Here is a 26,817-nt window from a genome sequence, read left to right on the forward strand (position 1 = left end):
AACTGAATTCTTAACCATGTTCATCCATTCAATACTAATTTAATATTGATTGCTAGAAAATTGCGAGGTTACACAAATTAGGGGTTTAAATTGTATTTTTACAATTTCCAGTGTTGCTTTCATGGTGCAAAAACGACAACCCCCAGAGAAATTTCTTTTTTTATTAATTAATTAATACCATACCATACCATAAGCAAATTATTTTTTCATGTCTGCGTTTCTGAACACATTTCCCAGAAGCCTTTGCTGTAAAACATGTGACGCATTTAACCTGCGACTTCAGTGCATTGTTTGGTGCTGTACGTTAGTATATCGTTGCGTGTTGGCCGATATTGGTATTTTTATTGAAGTGAGAAGAAAAGAGGCGCTCTGGAAATGTAAGTTTAAGCACATTTAACCGGAAAACTATTTAAAAAACCTCGTGCAGCAAAACAACGGTGTTTTGATGTAATTCGCGTTTATTTTCCTGCTCTGTTCGTAGATGTCTCTGGCAGACGAATTGCTTGCCGACTTGGAGGAGGCAGGAGAAGAAGAGGACGGGCTGTATCCCGGTGGTGGAGGGGGTGAGAGTGATGGGGAACCCGGGGAGAATCAAGCCGATGGGGGTCTGGAGGACATACCGGAGGAGATGGAGGTGGATTACAGTGGGACGGAGAGTGTCACATCCATAGCAAAACTAAGACACAGCAAGCCAGTGAGTTTTTGACTAAATTCATTTGACTTTTATCTCTAAATGGATTCTAATAAGTACCGTCTCCCTGAAACGTTACACTACCTTATTGCAAACTTCTCGACTTCGTACAGTTTGCTGAAATCATTGATAAAATCGATCATTATGTTGGAAATCAACGTAAAAATTCAGAAGGTGAGTAACATCCATCTCATTTCCGAAACGTGTGTAAATATTAATTTTCCGTATTTAACATGTTTTTCCACTCTCTCCAGTGTCTGGACCTGTTGAAGCAGACCCAGAGTACAGGCTCATTGTCGCTGCCAATAATCTCACAGTGGAAATTGACAATGAACTCAGTGAGTTTAATATTTATTTTATAGTGAATATGCAAAATATTTGTCAAATTACAAGATTTGTATCACTTATCAAACACTATAACGTCGTTATTTCCCCCTCAGATATCATTCACAAGTTTGTCCGTGACAAGTACTCCAAAAGGTTTCCTGAACTGGAGTCTCTGGTGCCAAATGCACTAGACTATATCAGAACTGTTAAGGTATGAAGATTAATTTGAAAAATATGATGGGCGAAGCATTTTTGAGCAGCCTATTCATGCAAAATTTTACCGTCATATGATTTACATCATCTGATCGTTCGTTTTTTAATTAATAAGGCTTAAACATAAATTCTCATGTGTGTGTTATATAAGTTAATGTGTTTGTGTGTCTTCAGGAGCTGGGCAACAATCTAGAGAAATGCAAAAATAATGAGACCCTTCAGCAGATCCTGACTAATGCTACTATCATGGTGGTCAGTGTCACAGCCTCAACCACACAAGGGTGAGTGAGCAGATATATTTGGTATGATATGATTACAGGAAGAGAACCTTGTTTTTTGTTAAAGTCTTTTGTTTAAAAGTTTGGAGCAAGCAGGATTTTTGTTTTTGAAATAAATGAATACTTTTCAACATTCAGTTGGTCAAAACTGACAGTAAAAACTTTTACGTTGTTCCAAAATATAAAAAAATGCAAATAAATGCTGTTCTTTTGAATTTTATATTTATCAAAGAATCACGGGGGAAAAAATCATGGTAATTTTTAAACGGTTATTTTACAATTGTTTCTCAATATTACTGTTTTTGATGAAATGAATGCAACCTGGGTGAGCATCAGAGACCTTCAAAAATGTTACAAATCAAACCAACCCCAAACGTTTGAACAGCAGTATAATTTAGCTGGTTTTCTGATTAAATGATTGGGTTTTGGCAGAACAATGCTTGGTGATGATGAGCTTCAGCGATTGGAGGAGGCATGTGACATGGCCCTTGAGCTCAACCAATCGAAACACAGGATCTATGAATATGTGGAATCCAGGATGTCATTTATTGCTCCAAATCTTTCAATAATTGTCGGAGCTTCAACTGCTGCCAAGATTATGGGTGAGAACAAGACTGCTGAATTGAAAAGGATAGTTACCCAAAAATTACAATTCTGTCATTTACATGTTGTTCCAAACTCACTTGACTGTGGGACACAAAAGGTTAATAAAAAAAAATGTTTTATTTTGTTGGGTGAAATAAGACGCTTATGCTTGATCACAATAAAATTTGGTGCTACTGTAAACATCCCTTTCGTTTTGTTTCCCTGACAACGTGCAAACCCTAACCCACGCCTCATTTCAGGTGTTGCTGGGGGGCTGACTAACCTGTCCAAGATGCCTGCGTGTAATCTGATGTTGCTGGGAGCTCAGCGGAGGACGCTGTCTGGATTCAGCAGCACATCCCTGCTACCCCACACAGGCTACATCTACCACTGTGACGTAGTGCAGTCTCTGCCTTCAGTGAGCATCAAGTTTCTTATGCTTATGCATCTGTTTCTTTATGCTTTTTGCTTTCACTTATTTTTCCTTGCTTTTATTTGATAGTTTTTATTCAGAATATCATGAGTTTTTCCTTTGTTTCCAGGATCTGAGGAGAAAAGCAGCTCGTCTGGTTGCAGCTAAATGCACTCTGGCTGCCCGTGTGGACAGTTTTCACGAGAGTGCAGATGGCAAGGTCAGTGGTATCATCATGGTCTACACCACTGTACAGTTTAGAGTTTACTCACTTCAGATGATAATTAAAGCTAGACCGTATTTGCTGCTAAAAATCTTTAGAAGTACTATAGTGCTTTGTCTTGATTAACTTGTTTATTTGTTTATACACAGGTTGGCTATGACTTGAAGGAAGAGATCGAGCGAAAGTTTGATAAATGGCAGGAGCCTCCACCAGTCAAGCAGGTGAAGCCTCTTCCAGCTCCCCTAGACGGACAGAGAAAGAAGAGAGGAGGAAGAAGGTGAGGGTCGTAGAGGGTGGGAATGATGGGTCCTTGTGAATCTAATAAAGCATGCCAAGAACTTTCATTTCATGAATCATTTCATAATATTTTTTCTAAAAGAAATAGTTTTTCAAAGGATTTAATTATTTTTTAAAGGGGAAGTACATTAAAAAAAAAATATATATATATATTTTATTGTTTTATGTTGTATTATATATTCACTCATTCTTATTAATTCATTTTGTATTTCATCTAAAAGAAGCAGAAAAAAATTGCACTGACCATATTCAATATTGACAAGCAAAAAAAAAAAATAATAATAATAAAAGGGAAGTACAAAAAAAATTTTTTTGTTTATATTACATTATTCATTTTTGACAATATTTAATAATTTATTTAAAATTGTGCATTGAGATGTTTTCTTGGCAATTAAGCAAAAGAAACTTGAAAGGTGTAAGTACACAAAATAATTGTTGCATTATATTTTTTTATTGTATTGAATCGACAAGTAAAACATTGAATTTTCTGTGAAATTTTGAACATGGAATTTTCTGTGAAATTTTGAAGTAGAAAGACTGAAATAGTATTTTCTTGTAAAACCTACTGCAATCATTTTTGTTTTGTGTACAACTTTGAAAAAACATTTTTTACATCGCATTAACTTGCCGATCTTTTTTTATACTCTCAGGTATCGTAAGATGAAAGAGAGGCTGGGTCTGACAGAAATCAGGAAACATGCCAACAGAATGACATTTGCAGAGGTTAGTTGACCTCTGTCAGTATTGCTCCATTAGCATGCCTTTTTTTATTCCATAGATTGATTCAGATTATAAACTTTGTCTTTCTCCCTGTAAGATTGAGGATGATGCTTATCAGGAGGATCTGGGCTTCAGTCTTGGTCAACTGGGAAAGTCTGGTAGCGGCAGGGTCAGACAAGCTCAGGTCAACGACTCCACCAAGGCCAGAATATCCAAATCCTTACAGGTATGCTTGCTTACTGTAGCATGAATTACAAAATATAAGAGAAAAATCAGTTTCTTCAAAGTTAAATGTATTTTATATACACTACCATTCAAAGTTTGGGGTTGGTAAGATGATTTTTAAAATGTTTTTGAAGTCTCTTGTTCACCAAATCTGTATTTATTTATTAAAAATATAGTAAAAACAGTACAATTCTGAAATATTATTACAAGTTAAAGTAACTTAAAATAACCGATTTCTATTTTCTGTATTTTAAAATGTGGTTTTAAAGCTGAATTTTCTAATATTCTAATATGCTGATTTGATGCTCAAGAAACATTTCTTATCAGTGTGGAAAACATTTATGCTTCTCAATATTTTCTGGAAACCTTGATGTATTTTATTTTTCAGGATTATTTGATGAATAGAAAGTATACAAGAACATAATTTATTTGAAATAAAACTTTTATCAGTCTTTAAAAAAAAAAGGTATGAATTTCTTTCAAAACTGACCCTAAACTTCTGAACGGTAGTGTAAATTTGATCAATATAATTATTTTGCATTGGTACTTAATGAGCATTTCCATATGGTCTTCTGAATGTTTGGTCACTGCAGCGAACACTGCAGAAGCAGAGCATGACGTACGGTGGGAAGTCCACTGTCAGAGACCGATCATCTGGAACCAGCTCCAGTGTGGCCTTCACTCCTTTACAGGTACACAATCTCTTATTGGAAAATTGATTATTTTTGCCATTCTTTTCCTGCCTCTAGGATGCAGAAGTTACAGCCTTCACGTTCAGGTTGTTTTCTCATGTTCGAGTACAGTTGCTTTCTGTTTGGTTCCCTTGCTGAATCACTGACTGACAGCTGTGGTTTGGTAGATTTGTTAGTTAACAGTCTGTGCACTGTCTGCTCTCTGTCAGGGGCTGGAGATTGTGAACCCACAGGCTGCAGAGAAGAAGGTGGCTGAAGCCAATCAGAAATATTTTTCCAACATAGCCGAGTTCCTCAAGGTGAAGCGCGAGAAGGAGGATAAAGTGTGAGGCATTGTGTCAGACGGAGGAAACTACATGCATTGACAGCCGTGGTCTGATTCACACTTCAACTGTTAATTTATACTCTGTCACACACCCACGCAGATAGACTTGTGTGGGAATGGTCACATTATGAGGACAGCACCAGGACACATGGCTGGAAATATGAAGAGGGAGAGGATTTTGGTTTTTGTTCATTTTTATCTTTTAAAATGTGTACAAACTAATTGTGTGTTGTCTGTATATATAACAAAAAACAGTAAATGCAAGTTGTTTTTCTTTAAGCATTTTTTTTTCAATTTCAATAACTTTGGACAACACTTAATAAAGTTGCTTATCTAGCACACATTCATTGTCTCTAGTCCTTTTTCATTTTAGTTCAAAGCCACCTGTTATTTTCTCTGTGATGCGTGCTTTGTCCCTGAGGATTTCATATAGTTTAGGTTGGTATGCATGTTTGCACAAAATGTCTTTGACTATGCAAGCATTTAATCACTTTCCTATCAGAGAAGACACACTGTTGTCACATTTTTGAAATGCTATCATGAATTAAAGATCTTAAAACTTCATATGCTAAATTAAAGGCTAAATTGCTAAATCCTTTTTGAGTGTTCCTCAAGTAAATGTTTTCTGGTTGTCACCTGAATTGCTTTCCACTCATTGTATTGTAGGATGGATTGTGGCAATAAATGGTTGCACAACAAAGGAGTTTTAACTAAGAAAATGTTTATGTATTTAAAGAAATTCTGGTGTCACGTTTATCCTGTTATGCCACATTTCATAGTTATGTAATGCATTTTAATGAATTATAATAATTATGTGACATTTTCACAGCGTCAACTCTTACATAATGATAGACTAAGAATCACCATGTCATTTGAAAAATGTCTTGGTGGATTTCTTTTTTTTTTTAATGAGAAGCACATTCAAGATTAATTGACAGGAAGTGATTTTTGAGTCACAAAAATGAAAAATAATTATCAAGATCTTTTTAATAATATGCTTTATTATACACCTCTGGTTAGTCAATTGCAGACTAGTCTATTATGTAAGTATGCTAACTAAATTGTATGTGTGATTTCCACATGATAGAAAATTTAACTCAAAAATATTTCTCATCCATTTTATGTGTTTATTTGGTAGGAAGATGTGCAGTAAGTGGGGTAATGAACAGTTAGACCATTGTTTGCTGAAAGTCTGGTTGCAACTGCTGGATGATGTATATTATCATTTACATACACATATTTGTATTGGTTATATATATAGAGATGTGTATATATATATATATATATACACATACGCACTTGTTCACTGTATATATGGTCTTGTTTTTGGAGACAAGAACACTGACATTGCATCACAAAAGTATTTTATTGAAATTTTACAACTCTGTTTTTTGTTTCCTCTCAACCTACGAAGCGACATCACAATCGCATGCTGTCCTGTCCATGTCAAAAAAAAGGCAAGGATGATGGTGTTTATTACTGGAGAGAAATCGACAAATGCAATCAGCTGCCCTGTGCATCAAAAAATACTTTCCATCACATTTATCTCATTTTGTGTGTTGGTCGAGCCCGTCGTTCTCCCCAAACAATAGAGGAAACTGAAATAAATGGAAACTCACATGGGATTGTGTCACAATGTGGGGTGTTTGAAAAAGCTTTGCCTAATAAACGGAGTAACAGGACAATGATACTTTATTTTGGGAAACTGTCCAGCAGAGCACGTAAGAATAATTTTGAGATGTGACTTGAAAAATAACAGGAAAGTTCGGGTAAGGCTTTTGTTTTACTTTACATGCACTTACACACAACAAAAATATTCAGCAATGGACAACCTAAAGGACACTGAAAGAAAGAAAAATAAGGTTTTTAACTTGTACATATTATAATCTTTGTCTTTTTATTAGATATTTTTGAAGTGAGGTCACTCATGCCATGTTTAACAGACAAATAATCACACGCCACTCTTAAGGCTGACAACTTCAACCCACCTTGCTTGTGAACATATGTAAGATAGATGCTACAGAACATTACCCTATCAACGCCAACTTTTTCTGCGGTCTAGGAAAACCACATTTAGGTAATGATAAAGGTAGGGAGGTCGAGAGGAATTCAATTGCATAGCAATTTAATGGTCGACACGTTATCTCGCAAGGCGAAGTCACAGTGCCTCAACACTCCCAGAGGGGCTCAATGAACTAACAACAACCAATCAATGCATTAGACTTGGGATCTCGCATAATGCCGGTACATCATAGTCAGTATATGTCATCAAAGAGGATAAGACTCGCTAATGCAGCACGCCACCAAACACAAACTACGAGCAAAATGTTTTGATTGTGGCCAAACCAAATTGTTTCCTTTTATTTCTGTTTGACTAGGTGGGGTTTTCAGTTAGAACAGAAATGAAGGGCATAAAGACTCAACGTTAAAGGAGGTTCAAATGTTTGCATGTAAACAGGCACTCGACCCCCTGCTCGCTCTCTCTCTCTCTCTTTTAAAGAAAAAGGCCAACTTCACATCCAACCACGACATGGAGTTCATCTCGGAATGTTAACAGCAGCATTTTCTCTTTGTCATAGTGATCGCTCTCTCTCTCTCTCTTTCTCTCTGTCAGTCACTGCAGGTCTCTGTCCTCCAGGTATCTGTACTCAAAGGTAAATCCTTCCTTTTTTCTCTGGCCCCACTTTTCATAGTCAAAGTAAATGTACGTGCCCTACAGACAGAAAAAGAATATATTCATTAAAACAGAGTTTTGAAATTTCAAGCATATTATTAATGCATTACATCACAGAAACTAGGGCAATTAAAATGGTTCCAGTTTGTTGTATATGCACATACTCACATGTTCATTTGTATATGTATATTGTTTTAACTGTAAAAAGATTATAGAAATAGATTTTTTAAAAAGAAATTAATACTTTTATTTAGCAAGGATGCATTAAATTGAAACTTCAAAAGTGACAGTAAAGACATTAGAACGTAATAAAAGATTTATATTGCAAATAAATACTGCTCTATTGAACTTTCTATTCATTAAGGATTCCTAAAACAAAATTATCAAAGTGTATTAAGCAATAAATGTTTTCAACATTAATAAGAAATGTTTCCCAAACAGCAAATCTGCATTTTAGAATGATTTCTAAAGGACAATGTAACACTGAAGACTGGAGTAATGGCTGCTAAAATATATTAAAAGAGAAAACACAAAATTTTATTAATATTAAACAATATTACTGTTTTATTGTATTCCTCATTGAATAAATGCAGCCTTGGTGAGCATAAGAGACCTCGAGATTAAACTCAGTTTGCCGTATTTATTTTCAGTGATGAGCATGAAAACTGTGCTGGGTTTGTACCTGTTCAAACTCATCAGTGATGGTCTTGGGTTCCTCGTGCCGTTGGAACCACATCATGTATTTGGTGTGGAACCTCCACGATTGCTTCTTCAGTGCTTTAGCCGACAAGTACTGCGCCTTTGTGCCCTGAGGTAAAATGCCAACCAAGAGAAAAATTTGGAAGACTGCAACATCCAACAGACGTGCTTATGTATAAGCAACAAACACAGACCTCCAGGTAGTAGAAAATGAAGAAGAGCGTTTCAGTGGACAATCTCTGGTAGAACTCAATAGAGTCCGAATGATGTGGGGGAACCTGGTGGTGGAATGGCGGTGTAGGACAGGGGTTTCTCATCAGGTACTGCCTACAAACGGACAAAAAAAGACTCACATCTTCAGCTTTAGGGGCAGCTTCTTCCAGTTGAATGCCTTCACAAGGAAACAAAAAGACTTCTTTTAATCTGTGTTTAGACTAGAAAGCATATTGTGTACCTGATTCTCTCTGAATCGGACGGGTGGGGCATGTGTGTCCATGTTGACTCCTGCATTGCCTGTTGGTAAAGCTGCTCTTTAGTGAGTGGGGTGGGACCTAGCGGACATGCCCCTAAAGATGGCGGCAGGTTGACCTCTGAAACGGCAGGCTGAGGGGCCGTTGTGGGTCCAGGTGGGGCTGAGTACAGATTTAAAGGAAAGACATTTTTAGAGTTTGTGATGATTACACCAGCCTGTACCTTGTGTAACATAATCTGGCACACTAAACTGCAGTCTAGCTGTTAGACAGGGTGTGCTGTGTGTGGTTGAGTCATTTTAATCATAAGCTTGAAGGATACTGAGGCGTGCACTACAAACAACCATGTATGCCAGTTAAATAGGTACTGAAAATGAGTTGTTTTAACTATTTCCCATGGTTAGTTCAGTGCACTCTGTATTAAACGGGTCAGCATGTAAGGTACCTCGATCTGGGAGGTGTAGTGATGAAATCTCTCCATCCAGTGTCAATCCCAGTGCAGCCCGTTCTGCCATAGCTTTCAGAGAGCTTGGTGGGTCAGGAGCCTGCGAGAGACCAAATGGAATTACATAGGAAACAGCCCTATTTAAATCTACAGGAAACTGATTTAATTGTATTTGATGGAAATGACTTTTGAGAAACTTAAAGCTGAAGTGTGTGAATTCTGTGCCACTGGCAGTCTGAATCTAGTCTAACCAGGATGAAAAACACACCTTGATGGCTTCTGTGATGAGTGTGTAGGAGTGTGGGCCGTTTAGCAGACTCCCACCACCAGGTGTGCTGTCAGTGAAGGCAGGTGATGGAGAGGAGGGGGGTAGAGTAATAGAACTCAATAAACTGGGGCCATTATCCAGACTACAATACAGAGAAAGTTGGAGAGAGAACGACAGCAACAATCAATCAATCATATTACTGTTTTGTTAGCTACAACTCAAAGATATGCAGATGTACACTCACGTTTGATTGGTTGATGAGCTTGAGGATGAGGAATGGCTATTTTGTGATTGGCTAGCACTGCTAAGTGAGGAGTCTGGTGTGTTGTCCGCAACCACAGCACTGTAACCTGTATGTAGAAAAATAAGGATACATTTAAAAAATAATAATAAATTAAAACATATTTTAAAAGTGATCAAATAAAAACAACAAAAAGATAAATAATAATAATTATTATTATAATAATAATCATAAATAAAGGACAATAATTTAAAAGATTTATAATAATGAAAAAATATTACATTAAAAAAATAAATAAAATAATTTAAAAACAAAAACAATTAAAATGATGAATAATATTACTAATAATAACAATAACAATTATTAAAATAAATAAAATACTAAAAACAATTAAAAAGAGATTAAAAAGAACAATAAAAACAAAAACTATTAAATGATAAATATTAAAACAGTTAATATTAAAACAATAATGATTATTATTATAAATTAAAATATAAAAAGCTAATAATAGTTATAATAATAATAATAATAATAGATATATTAAAAATATAAATATTTAAAAACAATTGAATTTTATAATAATAATAATAATAATAATAATAATAATAACAACAACAACAAATTATTATTATTAAACTATTTTTAATTTCATCCAGCTTTATAAAGAGATGAATGAGACAGCTGGAAAATACAACCATTATCTTCAGCTAAACATTTATCCCTACTCATAAAATAAAAAATAAAAATGGGAAATTGGTAAATACAGTGGATAATTAATGACCAGACTCGAAAAACTCACTGGTTGCGCCATTTTGTTTGAGGCCGCTAGGGGGTCTTGCAGGCACTACGTTCGTCCCCACTCCTGCACTTGCCACAGAACTGCTTCCATTTCCACCCAACCCACTCTCTCCAGTTCCTCCTCCAGGTGCTGTGCCCACATGGCTCACAGGTATCTGTGCAGACCCCTGGAGAGCCGTCTGCCCCGGTACCAGGTTTAGAATCCCTCCGGTCAGAGCACCATGACCCGGACTGGACCCTAGCAAGCCCATACTAACCCCTGCACCCGTGCCATTACAGGTCACACCTGTGTTTGCTCCCCCTGCACCTCCGCTCGGTATAGATATACCAGAACTACCACTGCCGCTCCCCACTGGACCACTGGAGGCACTACCTGCTGTTCCACCAGCAGCTGCCTGGGCATAGGGAGCAGGAGTAGAGCCTGAGAGAAGCCCTGCCATGGTGTTGAGAGAACCAGACATGCCTGCCATGCCCAGACCTGGCATCTGAGCCCCACTACTGCTGCTGGTCACTGTCACGCCCCCCTTCACAAGGCCCAAACCCAGTCTAGAGCACTCAACCCCAGGAACAGATGAGGCCTGGGACTGGGAATTGGAAGTAACTGGGCCAGGTGTGCTGGAACTAGGCAGAGAGGAAGTAGTGGAGGCAGGTAGCGTGGGGTGGCTAGGTGGACTAGGTGTGTTGTTGGAGGGTGCGGATGTCGAGGAGAGTTTGACCTGTGCTTGCTGCTGAGACTGAGGAACATGCTGCTGCACTGCGCTGCTAAAGCTTCCCAGCAGGCTGCTGCCCCCAGAGACCGCTGTGCAGCCACCAACAACAGTAGCCACAGAAACCAGCGAAGAGGAGGAGGAGGAGGAGCCTGAGGAGGCGGATGAGGAGAAGGACGAGAGAGATGGGTTGCCATTCTTCACAGGAGACTGATCGGAGCAAGAAAGCCATGAGGTTAGAAACACATCTTTTTTCATTAAGCATACATGTGATTTAAAGGGATTGTTCACTGAAAAATTACATTTGCTAATGTCATGGTTCAAACTTTTATGATTTTTAAACGCATAAAGACTCAATTCTGAAGAATGTGCTGGTTGCTCTGTTCCATATAATTATAACGGGCATTTCAAGCTTATAAAAGGAAACAAAAGCACCAAAAAGTGGTTCATACAACTTGTGGGGTATTTTACTTTTTATATTAAGTCTTCTGAAGCCATATGATTACTTTTATAATGTTTTTGCACCCTTCTTTACGTTTGAAAGCTTCAGTTTCCATTCACTGAAATTAGGCCTGTCACAATAACAACTTTTTGTTGTGCGATATATTGCCCCAGAAATAATTGCGATATTACTGTCATTTTAAAGACCACTGAATATATGCCACTGAATATATAATCATAATGTAACAGCATAATAATGCAAGAAGGCCTACACACTTCCAAATGACAACAAACTTTTAATTTTTAAGACTATTTAAGTATCAAAATATTAGATACCTTAAAAAACCTGAATAAATAGTAAATAAACAGTTTCTAACAAAAAGTGCAAAGTAACAAGTAGAAAAAAAGAAAAATGCACAAAGAACTTGTATGGAGGTTTTTCCATCTACAGATTTTTCCCTGATCTTCTTTTCCCTGTAAATTAAGGGTGCACACTATTGCTGAAAAACAATCAGTACTCAGCAGTCAGAAAGGCACAGATCCCTAAACAAGACCATATCTGCAGATGAAACTTTGTTTGTAGAAGCACAAATAAAATATAATGGGCGATATATTGCGTCACCAAAAATTATTGAGGTCATGTACATATATTGCGCGATAAGTCGATATATTGATTACTGCGACAGGCCTAACTGAAATAAAGTCATACAGGTTAGGAACAACCTTTAACTGAGGTTCTGAGGTCTCACCTGACTGACTTCACTGTCTGTAGATCGGCCTCTCTTATCCTCCGAGATCTCCTGAGTAAAACATTCACACACAATGTATAGTAAGAGAAACAATTCTGTGACTAAAGGTCAATAAAAGATAAGAAAAGAGCATTTACCGTTGTGCCTGTTGCAGGAGATGGAGGGATGGGGGAAGAGGAAGTGGTGGAGTTCGGTGTGCTGCTGGACTGAAGGAACATCTCATCTTCAATATGGCCCTGAGGAGACGTTGCCATCAAAGTTGTTGCTAGAGAGAAAGAGATATTTATAAATGTGACCTATCTTGACAAAGCCATTTCATTTAAGAACATCCATCCCACACACACAGACTTACGTATCTCCTCCAAGTCCAGATCATCATAGAGGAACTCGTTCTCTTCAAAGTCTGGGTCTTGCGAAGAGTCAATGTAATACTCCACATCATCTTTGATCTTATGGATAGCATCAACCTGGATCGAATCATTATCCAACATCCTCAAGATGGTCTCTAGCATTCGAATGTGGTACCGGTGTCTTTCGATTAACCTCTTTAGCTCTTCAATCCGATCCTGCTTCTGAAAACAAACACAATAAACAGCTTTCTATAGAACAGAACTGTGTGAGAAGCGGAGAACAAGTTGAGGTCTTTAACAGTGAGGGTTCACATAATAGTGAATGCATATAAAGGAAAGCCAATCTATAATAAAATAGGAAAGCAGTGGAAAGAAAGGGGGGAAATGGAAAAATTGAAATGCCGACCTCTTTGTCTCCTTTCTTCTTCCGTGTTTGAACAGAGAGGGACTCAACTTCACTCTCAAACTGGTCCACCTGCATGTTCAAAGTGTCTATTGTGTTCTGCGAGAGAGAGAAATCATGTCATTAGTGCACTACTTGCATCCTGTTCAAAGTTTTTCTACCCCCCAATGTTATCCATGAGCCCTCTTGTACCGTGAGCCACTGTTCCATTTCCTCCTTCTCTTTCTGCACCGGGTCAACTTTCTGAGCCAAGCCCAGCCCCTCTTTAGAGTAGGCCTTTGTCTTGGTTTCTCTTTCAACCACCTTAAATCGCTCCATTTGCTGAGAAGAAAGAGACAGAGATTCAGGTTAAAGGGGGCAAGCTTGACCGATTAAACGTGGGAAATACATCTAAGAATTCATAGGGCAAAATTTAAATGTTATGCCAAGGCACTGATATTTTTTTATCAAAAGTACAAAAGAATTTTGCACACTGTGATAAGTGCATTAAAATAAAATAGCATTGAGGAATCAGGCAAAACCCTTGTACCGTTTCAATAAGCTTCCGGTTCTCCACTAGCTGCCGTTTGTCTTTGATCTCATTGGATGCCACCCATGTCTTAATCTGGTCTCGTAGCCGCTAGGAAGAAAAACAGGTGAGAACAATTATACTGATTGCGAACACATATTTTTCTCTTGGTTCTAAAGAAAGTGTACAATAATTCATTCTACGCAACAGCTAGTTTCACTTCTCTAAATTCATTGCCCAAGAGTGCTAACACTTAGTCCAACAGCAAGAAACGCTTCTCTGTTTGTAATTTTTCCATTTATCCATGTTCACACAATTCCAGAAAGCCTTAAAATAAGCTAAATGTCAAATGAGCACATCCTCACCTGGAGCTTTTTAATCTCTTTCTTGAGATCGGCCTCATATTTTTCCTTCTGATTGGCATTGGCTGCATTATGAAGCTGAGAATGGAATGGATTATTAAAATATAACAGCAGGTGCACAATTCCTTTGACTTTTTGCATTACATATTGGTTGTTGAGGTGTTAACATCTCACCTTTTTCCAAATGTCTTCAAACTGTTCGACGCCTTCAGTAACTTTTTTCAAACATCGATCTATTTCACCTGGTTGTGTAAAGCATATGATTATGCATAAGTCACAAGATCATATTATGATTCAGAAAACCTCTGAAAAGAAACTACTGCGTACAAGCAATTGTGGCAGGGGAGAGTAGAGAAAAAAATATTTTCTATATCATATCATCTTACCTTGTAGTTTTCTCTTATCAGCCATGGCTTCGCTATGATAATGTCTTCATACCTTCTGTCACTGCAAGCACATCAGAGAATGGTAACTTATACAGTATTCAGTGTGAGGCAGATGGTAAGTGTTTCTACTGCTCCTAAGATAGATCTCATCTCAATAGAGAAGGCTGATATCATAACACCCCGCTTGATTAATTTGCATGAGCCCAGAAAACGATTAATACCTTCAAAGTTATATTTTAATCGAGTTCTTTCCAGGTCAACAAATAAACGCAACTGCCACCTTTGCAATCCCCCTAAATAAGAGAAATCATAAAGAATTTTAATGACAGCAAGCCTTGATCGTCCTCATAGTTTAAATCACTTAAGACGGTAACGCCAACACAACCACAGTGTGTTTACGCAGATTTACGCAGCCTCTGATCACTGAGCACTAGCCACCAAGATGCTAACGTGTTATATCAGCAGCATTTCATCGCCATATCTCATCTGCACTGATAATATGTCACCCTGGCAGTATATATAGAATGTATACTGTATATTTCTGCAGTTATTATGGCTTAAGCTGCTCTTGTTGTGATGTCGAGCAAATATATATATATGAGTAAAAATAGCTCTCTTTAACATTAGTTCATTATTTTACCCAGTCAGATACTTACATATTTATTTATCCTTTTCTCTTTGTGAAATCTTGAACCACTTAGTTTGGTTTTTACCAATTTACTCAAAATCTTTAGAAGAGTATTGACATCTTGATTGTTAATGTTTTTAAACTATTTTTATAACGTATATACTTATATAAATGATCATATTACGTATATAAATGACCATTTCAATTATGATGAATGTTTTATTAAGCATTTAATTTCATTCATCTCCAAATGCAGATATATAACCTCTTTTCACAGCTTCATTATGAAAGAAATAATACATTATACAAGCAAAGTATCAAAGTCTGTTAACAAAACATAATCAAAAATATGTTCTACCCTTAAGGTTTTCTGCCTTTTTCTATTCTTTAATTCTTTGTTTTATATGTCTGTGAATTATCTTCAGTGCTGTGCATAATTTGACTGAACATAACTAAACATTAACTGCAAGTAACTGTATAGTCAAACTAAAATTAATGTTAAATATCTCTCTCACCAATAATCAAATAGAATATAAATGTAGCAAACAAGCTCTTCCGCACTGAAGATAGTGCTGTGGAGTACCGTGCAAAAGCGTGTTTTATCTCCAAGATATGGGCTGGCCAGAACGAATGTATTTCATGATTGTACGTTTATCACGTCAATCATCCTGTTGCCTCCGCCTACCGCGTCGATAGACTTCCTGAAAACGCTCGTGCCTCCCCTACAGCTCAGGAAAGCTGGAAAACTCGCAGTGTAGGGGGGCAAAAAAACAAACAAACAGGTAAGTCCTGTATTACTTTCGCTTTGTCGTTTATTGTTATTATAGTCATTACTTTCCGTAAGACACATAAAAGTTTCTAGTTCGCCCTATTTTGATGAACAATTTAAACAGAAACAGATCCGTTTTCAGGTTGATGTCTCTGATCTCCCGTCAGCTTGGCTATTTAAAATGACACTAGCAACATGTTTGCTGAATACTCTATTCTCTTCATCGATAAAACCGAATTTTGTCTTTACCAACTTTAAGGTTTTAACTGCCACCGTTAAGTACAAAGAAGTCCACTCATATCCATACGATGTGCTAGTTTCTTGTGTTGGCCTGTCGTCAGCTAGCTGTGTTTATATGTGATGTTGGCTCTGAGTTGCTAAGAAACTGCAGTTGCACTTATTAATTTTCTTGCCATTAGTTTCTATGATGGTTTAAAATCTCATTTTGCCTTTGGTACAAGATAGCGTAGAAGCTATTTGTTTCTGCATTCACTTATGATCATACACCATAAACTCCCAAATGTCACTAGATGAGCTGGCTTTTGCATGTAAAACCCTGATTTAATACAAGTACACTCAGATGATAAAAGCCTGATTTCCCACTTGTAACTATTAAATAAACTTGTGACTGTAACAGCTGACTGACCACCTGTCACGTTCTGAGACGCTTTGTAATTGTATGAAGTTGTTATTTGATTTGTAATGTGACAGAGCGTTGGATTTTACCTTTGCTCAACTGGCAAAATTGTATTTTTTATTTATTTCATAACCACTCACCTAAAGAAAGATCTACGCAACTGTGAGCAAAGGTCATTAGTGCTTTTATTTTATGATCTGTGAGGTCGCAACTGACTAATTATAGTCAAAGGCTTTGAAATTGCTTTGGCGTATCTGAATAAGTCTTGAAACTATCATATCATTGATGCAGTAAAAGTCTTGATGATAAAAGGGACAAAGTGTGCACTCATGTGTGAGAACCCAGACAGTCAACAGAGCTCCTTTTGGCTCCTGAAAGGTAAAGCTTGAGACAGCCTGAGAGAGGAATGTACTTTTGGTCTACTGTGGGTTTTGATTACTTGATGGTGTCTCCGGCCAACTTTTCAAGGACACATGAGGACAAAGTGGACATCACTTTTTTTAATTTTTTTATTCTTAAACAATTATGAAAATCTGCCAGGCTTTGATTTCACAGGAGTCTTAACAAGCAGAAAATTAAAGTGCATGATAAGAGTCACATATTTCTGCATTTTGAACAAATTCCAAAACAAAGTCCGCAGATGTTGAACTACAGCTAAAACATCCTACACAGCCATCCATTTCATCCCAGATGTTTACAGACTGTGTCGATACATTAGGCCTCTCAATTGCAGGAGTTTTCTGTCAGCCATAAACTCATACTATGAGAGCTTAATCTGTTGAATCTGTCGTCAGTTCACATTTCAAACATTCCTGTTCTCCACTGAGTTGAAATTGCGATTACATCTCAACTCTAGTTTTCATTCACGGTCCTGGTGTCGCGTTTCAGGCTCAATTGCGGAATTTACATATGTAGTGTCATCCAAGATTGATGCCGGCCAGGTGTAATTCCACCCAGACTGGTTTTCTTCTCTGTTTGGATCAAAATGACATAGCCCTGCATATTTGTGTTGCCTAACACTGTCAAAACTACAGGCACTTGAACATTTTGAATAATGAACTTTGTATTTAGACTGTAAATCACATTTCCCCAGACTAGCAGTTGCCACACTCTTTCTGTTGAGAAACAGAACCGTATTGTTCAGCATGTTCCTTTTTGCTGATGTCAGACCTTTGAAGATATTGTACTATTTGTTATCGGATTACTTAAGACTGTTAAGGTTAGGTGCAGATCAAGGGTCGATTCATCACATTCCATTAGATAGGCAGTAAAGATGAATGATGCGTAAGATACACTACCGTTTAAAAGTTTGGGGTCAGTACAGGTTTTTTTTTTTTTTAATTATTACAAATGAATAATTTTATTCAACAAGGATACATTAAATTTATCAAAAGTGACTGAAAGGATGAAAGACACTGAAGACTGGAGTAATGGCTGCTAAAAAGTTAGTTTTTTTGCCATTACAGGAATACATTACATTTTAAAATGTATAAATAAAGAAAGTTATTTTAAATTGTATTCAGATACTTCTTTCAAGAAAAAAAAACTGTTGAAAGGTAGTGCATCTTCCATAACAAAAGGTCCTCAACTTCTATTCAGAATAATATATTGTTCATGTTCTAAGGGTTCATATTACTTGACCTATTTTGCTTTGTAGGATGTAGAATATCGCATTTAACTTCGAAATGTAATCCTTCTCTTTCTGTCTCTCTCCAAACCTTTTCTTCTCTATGTAGCAGGGCACCTTTAACATCGGATAAAGAGGTTTACCATGCCTTGAGACCCTGTTCCAGCACTCATACTCTCTGTATTCTGTTTTATTTATTTCCCATTTTGAGGACCATCTTGCAAGGGTTGAAGAACAGAATTCAGCATTCATGGATATCAAATCCTGGATTTTCTGGCATTTTTTTATTGGGTGAACTATAACACATGATTTATCTGCACTACTACAATCTCTGACACTATTTTGAACCAAAACCAGAAGTGGCATCCCTGTTCATCTCTATCACTTCCTAAACCTTGTTGTTTTTGGAGAGGTACTGTATTTTTAGTCAACCACCTTGATAAGGTTTCATTTGATACTTCTCAAACAATATCCTCGGCTGGGCCATTACGTCCGCTTTCTGTGCTTGTTTGTCACTGAACATTTTCGTAGCATTTATAAGGATATTATAACCTTAGTGTGTGTTTATTTTTAGTCATTTGTAAGTTTCAAGTTTGCTGACCTTAAGACAATGCTTTGTTAATTGAAATTGTGCTTCCTATTTTATTTAAACAATTTGTAAGAATAGAAAATTGTTAAATTTAGTAACTTAAGAAATTTAGTTTAATGGTTATTTATGTAGATGCACACACAATTCCGTTTAACCTTGACAAGACCTTGCCTTTTCTCATATTGTGACATTTTGCCAGTGCAAAGAGAGAAAAGCAAATAATCTGGCATCTTATCTTGTGCTTGGTTTTTAAAACAAAACTGTCATTTTTGTTGGGATACTAGCAATACTAAACTGGAAATCTCTTTCTTGTATTTTGTTTTGATCAGATGATCGTAAGAGGATTTAGCATTGTTTTCAGGCAAAATGCACTGATGGAAAGGATTTAACACTATCAGGGATAGAAACGCCTGCTGAAGTTTTCTTGTGTTTTGAAAAGACACCTGTTGAAACACTGTCATTATTTGTAATTTTTAAGTTTAACTTAAAGTTTACGTAAAAACCCATGATTTGGGCTTAAAGCTGACACGTTTATTTCAGAACAACTAGTGCATCCGTACAGAAAGTCATCTCTACAAATCAGAGGAAAGAGCCCTACACGAGGCATTCAAGCTGTATAGTCCAAACATACTCTCCGCATCCCAGTAGCACTACCTTTTGAGCCCAGACGTTGAACATGCGCTCCCCAGGACCAGAGAGCCCATCTATGACTGAGGAGGCCCTGCTGCACGGACAGTTCGGCGGTTGGAGCAGCGGAGGAGGAAGTGGAAGTAACAGCAACAGCTGCCCCAACAGCCCTGGAGGTGTTTCTTTGCCTTCCAGCCCCGCCTCTACCAACTATGCCCTGACCCTCACGCCAACTCACATCCATGTCCAGCGGTTGTCTCCACGTGTGGGGAAGCAGTCCAGGCTGATCCTGCCACTGGCGGAACTGACAGGATGCAGCTGTCCGCGTTTGCCGGCCCCTCCTTTGCTGGTGCTTTACTGGTACCCTCCGGGTCGTCGCCGGAAAGGCGTCTCCAGACGCAGACAGGTGAGGGCATACTTGGCAGAGAGCAGAGTTGAGGCGGAGAAATGGAACACTGCCATACAGAGCCTTCTGAGGGGGATGGATGTCAGCTCCACTACAGGTGGGTGTCAGGGTTTGATCATTCATAAATGCTTTGTCTCAGGTATGTCTATGCTTTTGTTAGTGGGAAACGTTTAATGTACCTCCTCAATGTCTTCACTAAATAGAAAACATGCCTCCAGATGCTGCTAATTCTTCAAGACGTCTGAGTCAGTGCTGTTGCGTTAATGTTGTGTCATTAGTTTGTGTGTTGTAAATAGGATGCCACTTTGATTTCTTCTGTAGTGAGCTAAATTTATGTGAGTATGAATCATGTCTGTCTGCATTTATTTTTGTAAGAGTTTAACGGTTCCCTCCTGCTCCTTTTTTCTGTTTTTGCACTCATAATGTGTACCACATGCTGTCATTGGCGGTCAGAGAATGGGTGGGTCTGCGGCAGGGAAAATACAGCCTGAATTGAGTAGCGCATATCATTCGGTAGCAATACATCAGGCTTTATTGACTTTTAACAGATGCTGCTCTGTCTCTGTTTTTAACTGCTGTGCTGTAGCTAGTTGTCAGTGCTAGTGGTTGCAGCTCAGTAAATCGTTATATGATGTTGATAAGTTTGTTGGCTTGTTAGTTTGTGTTAGGAGTGCAGCTTTTGAGTCAGTATAGTGGTTCTAATGGTGTGAAAATGTAAATACACCCCATTTATTTTTAAATTATTTATTATTTTTGCTAAAATGACATTTGATCGTCCTTTCAATTATGCTGGTAGGTAAAACTTGGATGTTTATAGATTAACATTAAAGCAACAATGAAACAAACTTTTACAATCCGCTGTTTAAACAAGAAAAACCAATGTTACATTTATGGGAAAAGTTGTGAAGGAATTGACAGGAAAGTCTTGCCTCAGTTACTTTCAAAATACATGAGTCAACCATCTGAAAAAGGCAGCACAAATGTGACCCACATGGGAGGTTTAGGAAGAAGTTTTGATCTTAACAAAATGCCAGATAACATCTAGTTTAAGATCTTTATTCACTGTGTTCTGGATAAATGTGACCTTTCCCAAATTCCAATCTTAAAAAGATAACTAAATGCTCTCAAATGCCATCCAGTTGAACCATTAATGTAAGAAACTCTAAGCGATTGTTTTATTTTGTTGAATAAAATATGGAATTTGTTATTGGATAAATTCCTTTTTCATCAACATTTTTGAAATGAAGGTCAGATATGTGATCTTGAGGTGAACTTATTTTTCACACCTACTAAAAACATTTATGGTCTACTTTCAGATGGTTTAGGATGTGGCTTAGTGTTGTTTTCAGCCTTAAAATGAAGGCCTTATCCTCACTTGCTTGTTTTTGCTCTCTTATTGAGCAGAATTTTGTAAAAGCATGTTGCCCCGTCCCCGTCGACTGTTGCTGCTGGTCAATCCATTCAGTGGCCGGGGTCAGGCAATGCAATGGTGTCAAACGCACATACTTCCAATGATAAGAGAAGCCAACATCAGCTACAACCTCATACAGACAGGTAAGAACAACACACACAATCACACACGTACAGCTGCAAATGGTTCAAAATATATTTTTAAGTGCTCAGACCAACAGTACTCAGAATTTGATTGATTGCATTGAATGGATGTAATGTATGTGGTTTTGTTGTTGAACAGAGCGTCAGAATCATGCACGTGAGATAATCAGAGAGATCTCGTTAACAGAATGGGATGGAATCGTCATCGTTTCTGGAGATGGACTCTTGCACGAGGTAAATATCAAAACAATCTTGATTGCTTTGTCATATATATTTAACTTATTACAAAGCCCATATAGTATCTACTTTTTGCAGGAAATTTGTTTGGTAAATTTCTTGAAACATCTGTGGAATTCTGTATAATTGATTTAAACATGGTAAAACGTGTTAAACGGCTCTTATCGGTAGCTGAAGACATGACCAAATTAGCGAAAATATTTAATAACTAGGAGCAGAGGATGTTTAGAACATTCTGAATGACACAAGTTTGATTTTAGTACCTGACTGATCTACCACAGGGTAGGGGTGTGCGATATATATCGTCTGCGATAATATCGTAATTGTTGTTTTAACGATGTGCGATTTGACATTATCGAGTATTTTGCAAAAACCATTCAAAACATCCCTACAGAGCGCACGCATACATTACGTGAAGTCTAGACTAGTGCGTGTGCGCATTTAGTGTTTTCTTTCACTGCATGATTCAGTCTATTAAAGGTTTACTTTCCTTTCCTTTCCTTTAGTTTACTTTATTATCCACGTTGTGGAAAATTGTCTCTGTCACAGACAACATATGAATACACATAAGAAAGCATGCAGTACACAATAATTTATGGGGAAAAAAATCAGTCACTTGCTTTTAAGATTTTGACAGCATTGGGCACAAAAGATAATTTATAAACAGGTTACACTTTAGTTTAGGGAACACATATTCACTATTAACTAAGAGTTTTCCCTCAATAAACTCCTATCTAGGTGCTTATTAATAGTTAGTAAGGTAGTTGTTAAAGGTGCCATAGAATGGAAAACTGTATTTACCTTGGCATATTTAGGCTGTTACATTACAGTACATAAGATTTCACTTACCAAATAAACGGAGTAAGGAGAGATGACCAAGGATGATGGCGAATGATTTACAGATCGCATTCTATGGCACCTTTAAGTTTAGGTATGGAGTAGGATGAAGGGATCTAAAATATGGTCATTCAGAATAAGGCATTATAATACTAATAAACAGCCAATATGCTAGTTATAATAGTAACTTAAGCAAGTAGTGAGAATTGGTCCTTAAAATAAAGTGTTACTGATAAACTTATCACATCGCTCGTGGTTGCCTACAGCATCTCCCTGATGGCAACGGATGAAGCTTGCCATGAAGGGGGTTCAACTACCTTTAAGCCATTTGCTTGACTTTACATCGATAGAGTTCATTCAAATGTCTCTGCGTCTTACCTATTATCTTACTTGCTTCATTCTCAATCTTGGACAGTTTGACTCTAGTTACAATACTCAGATGACCATACCACAAGGTCATGTTAAAAATCAGAATATTTTCTACAAAATTTTTATAGACCATTTCAAGTATATTCTATGTAAAAATAAGATGATTTACATATTATTTACATATTAATCTGTGTGTTCTCTTTTTGCAGGTGATAAATGGCCTCATGGAAAGGCCAGACTGGAAACAAGCAATAAAAACTCCTCTGGGAATCCTTCCTTGTGGCTCTGGAAATGCACTTGCTGGTTCCATCAACCACTGTGCAGGGTATGAAGTGTGCTTGAGCTCACCTGGGACACATTGTGTGAAAATCTCCAGTTCTTCAGAGAATCTCCCTTATTTTTAAAGGAACAGTTCGCCCCAAAATTTAAATTGTCATGATTTACTCACCCGCATTTCAAACATATATGTTGTTATTTTTCCTGTCAGCTCTCACTGTACGGGAAATCATTCTGTGAAGATTCTTTAAAAATTCTTTGTTATGTGTATGGAAAAACAACAGCATTCTGTTCCATCTATAGAGATAAAAAAATTTATTTTGAAAATTTTTGTGTCAGTGTACAAAAAACTCGCCTTTTCTGTTATTATGATGAGTTTCATACATTTCTTTTTGCTCTAGTGTAGGTATATTGGTTGCAATGTACCTACTTTTACACTCATAGGCAAGATCCATGTAATGCAGAGGTGATGATTCATTGCAGTATTTGAATAATTTTTTGAGTCATGTTTTAAGTATGGATAGTAAATTAATGTTTTTTTTTGTTTTTTTTTTGCTGTTTTATTAAATGGTAATGAATTGAATTCAATCATGAATATTTCTATTTTCCTGTCTGTCTCTCAGATATGACATGTGCCTTCGGGAGCCTCTCCTTCTCAACTGCTGTTTTCTGCTGTGCCGGGGTGGGGTTAAACCAATGGACTTGGTGTCCGTTACAACCAGCCCATGCGCTTCATCTACCACATCCAATCAGAATGGGCACCCACCTGCTCCTAGGAGGCTTTTCTCTTTCCTTTCTGTGGCCTGGGGTTTTGTGTCTGATGTGGACATAGAGAGTGAGCGTTACAGAGGGCTGGGCTCAGCACGGTTTACACTGGGAACACTAGTGAGATTGGCTTCTCTGCGCTCCTATAAGGGCCGTCTTTCCTACCTTCCACCCGCTATGGTCAACCCGTCCCCCGATGCCACACCTCAGCAACCACGAAGGCCACTTTCACGTAGCATTACCGAAGGCTTGGAGGGTTTTTGTCGCACTCCCATTCACCGCACCTGCTCAGACATGGGCCTGAGTGAACAAAGAAGTCTCTGTAAGGGAGATGGGGAGAGAGAGAGGGAAAGAGAGCGGGAGAAGCAGGAGAGAGAGCGGGAGAGGGAGAGGAGGAGAGAGAGGGCAAGAGGGGTTGGGGTAGTGAGAGCTAGCAGTCTCGCAGAAGACAGAGAAAGAGAGGTGGAAGCAGAAGCAGAAGAGAAGATGGAGGAGACGTCAGGGACCAGCTCGGAATCAAACGAAAGGGAAGAGTGTGACAACATAGCCAGTAATAATGGGAACAGGGAAGAAGAGAATAAACCGGGTGGGGATGAGATCGACGGAGAAGGAGTAACGAAAGCGAAAGATGAGGTAAATGAGTGCAATGAGAGTTATCAAACGACTCCACCTGAGATGCAACACACACTACGTAAAAACTCGGCCCCTTCTAGCCAGATAATTAACGCCTTCTTCAGCCAGCCAATCGGGGCAGACACTGACCAAGACTTGGAGCTGGCAGCCTATGGTAAGGAGGATGAAGACGTAAATGGCACCTACTTTCAGAGAGAGGCGTTTCCATTGGACAAGTCTCGTGAGCGAGCCCTCACCATCTCATCTTCTCCGTTCCGTCAGTCTCCTTTCAAAGCTTTTAAACCTAAAACTTTGGACCAGAACCAGAACCCCTCACGGCCACGGCCCCTCTCTCTTCTCCACCAATCGCATTCAAACTCTCTCCCTCCAAAATTTCCGTCCCTTTCTTTGTCCCTTTCCCCAACCCCTCCTTCATCTCCATCTTGCGCCTCTCCCCACTCTTCTTATCTTGTGCCACGTCCCAACACTCCCAGCTCGTCTTCCCCATCGCCTTCTTTTCATTCACCGACCCCTTCCTTCAGCTTTGACCTTGCAGAGCCTGCAGGACCCCTGAAGAACCACCCTCACACAACATCCTCCATCAAGCTGCCAGAGGATGATCTGCTACCTCCTCTGGACCAACCTCTCCCTACACGTGACTGGGTCACTATTGAGGGCGATTTTGTCCTGGTGCTTGCCATCTATCAGACCCACCTGGGAGCAGATCTTTTCGCTGCACCTCAGGCTCGATTTGATGATGGGTTGATCCATTTGACATTTGTGCGGGCTGGTATCTCACGGGCAACACTGCTTAGACTGTTCCTTGCAATGGAGAGAGGAGCCCATTTGTCCGTTAGCTCTCCCTACGTTAGTCATATTTCTGCTCGGGCGTTCCGCCTTCAGCCGCTTTCACCACGAGGAACCCTCACTGTAGATGGAGAGCTAGTGCCCTATGGGCCACTGCAGGCACAGGTGAGCTTAGTCAATAATGATATTTAATTGATTAACAAAGTCAACCTTTAAAAACACTAATCATTTAATAACACTGACATGTAATCTTTAGCAAATCTCAAAATGAATATCCATTTTCATACTGTATATTATAATGTTATGATGCCTAAATGACATTTGGTTTTTGGTGTTTTATTTTAAATTTGAAAAAAAAAAAATGATGAAAGCTTTCTTTTTTAACATTTTAACATGCCTGATTGTACCTTCTTTTGTCCCAGGTTCATCCCTCCATGGCCCGTTTGATTGTTGGGGACTCTGGAATAAAGATTACAAGATTCTGATCTGTTTGGATTTGAACAGGCAGGGAGAAACAGAAAGCCAGCAGTTGCAATCACTGCTTTTACTGGGATTAACTAAGGGATTGCTTATTCAAGCTGCATATGCAAGAAGTATTTTGGAATTTAACAAAGGGATGAAAACTTGCAGCCTATTGCACGACTGTAGGATTACACTTGGATTACCCACACTGTAACGCTAAAATATCTACACAAAAGTGGAAACGGCGAAACTGAATGTGTCCAACTGGTGTATACATTTTAGTGTGCATTTGATTCACTACAGTGCTCCTGCCTTATTTCAGAGTGGAAAAAATGACAGTCAAACACTAACAACAATAGCTAGCTTTTAGGTTGTCACGCCCATGTCCACCTGTTTTGCATAGTAGGTACCCCTGGAATGCCTTATCCATCTCTGAACTTTAAGCCCCCCCCCCTTTAATTTACATACTGGCTTAGTATCACTCGCTCTGAAACCTCATTTAGCAAAGATTTATCAGCAATGAACTAGATCTCCGTCCAGCTTTTGAAAACTTGTTTTATGGGACTGAAAAGAAATGCAATCAGTTCCATCTTTTGTCCATTTTTTGCAGGTATTTTTAAGACACAATCATTGTGTAGATTGAGTGGAACAGTTAAATGAGGGATGTTATGTTGTATATTGCATTGCTAGTTTGTGTAAGAAATGCATGCGGTGATGATGATGATGATGATGATATTCAGTAACTAGCTATATGCATTGCAGTGAACACAGAAAGAATGCTAGGAAAACTTCCAGTTCAGCATTTTTCTTCCCCCCCCCCAATAATATTGTATCACTGTCTTCTATGACATAATGCAAACTTGCATAACGTTTGCTCATTTTTATTCCTAATGAATCAAGAAAGAACTGGAAGTTATGGATCAACTGGTAATGCACCTTCAACTCCCTTTCCTGAAAGATTAATCTGTTAAATATTAGTCAAGGACTATTTCATAGTGATCAGTAACTTGATTACATTTTAGTCTATTTCTCTCACAAACCATTTGTAAGACTGATTCCCTAGAGTAAAATGTATTTGTCAGCTCTTTAAGAGAACAGGCCTGTGGAAAGTCCAGCTGTGAAGCTG

General features: G+C 38.2%; 3 protein-coding genes across 4 annotated transcripts; 2 read left to right on the plus strand and 1 right to left on the minus strand.

The window, feature by feature from the left end:
• Positions 1-241: 241 nt before the first annotated feature.
• On the plus strand, positions 242-5,331 carry LOC107711734 (U4/U6 small nuclear ribonucleoprotein Prp31). Its single transcript, XM_016516772.1, has 14 exons — positions 242-377; positions 482-694; positions 805-865; positions 946-1,029; positions 1,132-1,229; positions 1,406-1,512; positions 1,942-2,111; positions 2,355-2,512; positions 2,637-2,726; positions 2,879-3,006; positions 3,677-3,749; positions 3,844-3,972; positions 4,565-4,663; positions 4,873-5,331. The coding sequence occupies exons 2-14, from the start codon at positions 482-484 to the stop codon at positions 4,990-4,992; spliced, it is 1,530 nt and encodes a 509-aa protein (XP_016372258.1). The 5' UTR covers positions 242-377; the 3' UTR covers positions 4,993-5,331.
• A 1,004-nt stretch (positions 5,332-6,335) lies between these two features.
• LOC107711735 (CCR4-NOT transcription complex subunit 3-like) lies at positions 6,336-14,725 on the minus strand. The gene is made up of 18 exons (XM_016516773.1): positions 14,711-14,725; positions 14,490-14,550; positions 14,278-14,345; positions 14,107-14,181; positions 13,763-13,852; positions 13,426-13,554; positions 13,237-13,332; positions 12,833-13,052; positions 12,618-12,745; positions 12,481-12,531; positions 10,585-11,500; positions 9,789-9,894; positions 9,545-9,686; positions 9,277-9,376; positions 8,816-8,993; positions 8,556-8,688; positions 8,345-8,470; positions 6,336-7,701 (listed from the first exon to the last, which is right to left on the minus strand). The coding sequence occupies exons 2-18, from the start codon at positions 14,512-14,514 to the stop codon at positions 7,603-7,605; spliced, it is 2,682 nt and encodes an 893-aa protein (XP_016372259.1). The 5' UTR covers positions 14,515-14,550; positions 14,711-14,725; the 3' UTR covers positions 6,336-7,602.
• A 1,073-nt stretch (positions 14,726-15,798) lies between these two features.
• Positions 15,799-25,907, plus strand: LOC107711736 (sphingosine kinase 2-like). Of its 2 annotated transcripts, XM_016516776.1 has the most exons (8): positions 15,799-15,899; positions 18,260-18,562; positions 19,280-19,869; positions 21,177-21,326; positions 21,466-21,560; positions 22,979-23,094; positions 23,669-25,394; positions 25,652-25,907. In XM_016516776.1, exons 3-8 carry the CDS (start codon positions 19,416-19,418, stop codon positions 25,712-25,714), a joined length of 2,604 nt encoding a protein of 867 aa, XP_016372262.1. In that variant the 5' UTR covers positions 15,799-15,899; positions 18,260-18,562; positions 19,280-19,415; the 3' UTR covers positions 25,715-25,907. The 2 variants fall into 2 exon arrangements, with proteins under 2 accessions (XP_016372262.1, XP_016372261.1); XM_016516775.1 differs by having other exon boundaries at positions 18,260-19,869.
• The last annotated feature ends 910 nt before the right edge of the window (positions 25,908-26,817 follow it).

This window comes from Sinocyclocheilus rhinocerous, unplaced genomic scaffold (genome assembly GCF_001515625.1).
Source record: "Sinocyclocheilus rhinocerous isolate Xijiao unplaced genomic scaffold, SAMN03320098_v1.1 scaffold1199, whole genome shotgun sequence".
Lineage (NCBI taxonomy): Eukaryota > Metazoa > Chordata > Actinopteri > Cypriniformes > Cyprinidae > Sinocyclocheilus > Sinocyclocheilus rhinocerous.

Bases quoted from the DNA above. Each gene is read 5' to 3' on its own strand.
- LOC107711736 (XM_016516775.1), top strand. From the start codon at position 19,416: ATGCGCTCCCCAGGACCAGAGAGCCCATCTATGACTGAGGAGGCCCTG. The intron at 23,095-23,668 runs GTATGAAGTGTG...TCTGTCTCTCAG, and splicing joins TCCATCAACCACTGTGCAGG to ATATGACATGTGCCTTCGGG. The intron at 25,395-25,651 runs GTGAGCTTAGTC...CTTTTGTCCCAG, and splicing joins ATGGGCCACTGCAGGCACAG to GTTCATCCCTCCATGGCCCG.
- LOC107711734 (XM_016516772.1), top strand. From the start codon at position 482: ATGTCTCTGGCAGACGAATTGCTTGCCGACTTGGAGGAGGCAGGAGAA. The intron at 866-945 runs GTGAGTAACATC...CACTCTCTCCAG, and splicing joins TCAACGTAAAAATTCAGAAG to TGTCTGGACCTGTTGAAGCA. The intron at 2,112-2,354 runs GTGAGAACAAGA...GCCTCATTTCAG, and splicing joins AACTGCTGCCAAGATTATGG to GTGTTGCTGGGGGGCTGACT.
- LOC107711735 (XM_016516773.1), bottom strand. From the start codon at position 14,514: ATGGCTGATAAGAGAAAACTACAAG. The intron at 14,346-14,489 runs GTAAGATGATAT...TTACACAACCAG, and splicing joins TGATAAGAGAAAACTACAAG to GTGAAATAGATCGATGTTTG. The intron at 11,501-12,480 runs GTGAGACCTCAG...TGCTCCGATCAG, and splicing joins CAGACAGTGAAGTCAGTCAG to TCTCCTGTGAAGAATGGCAA.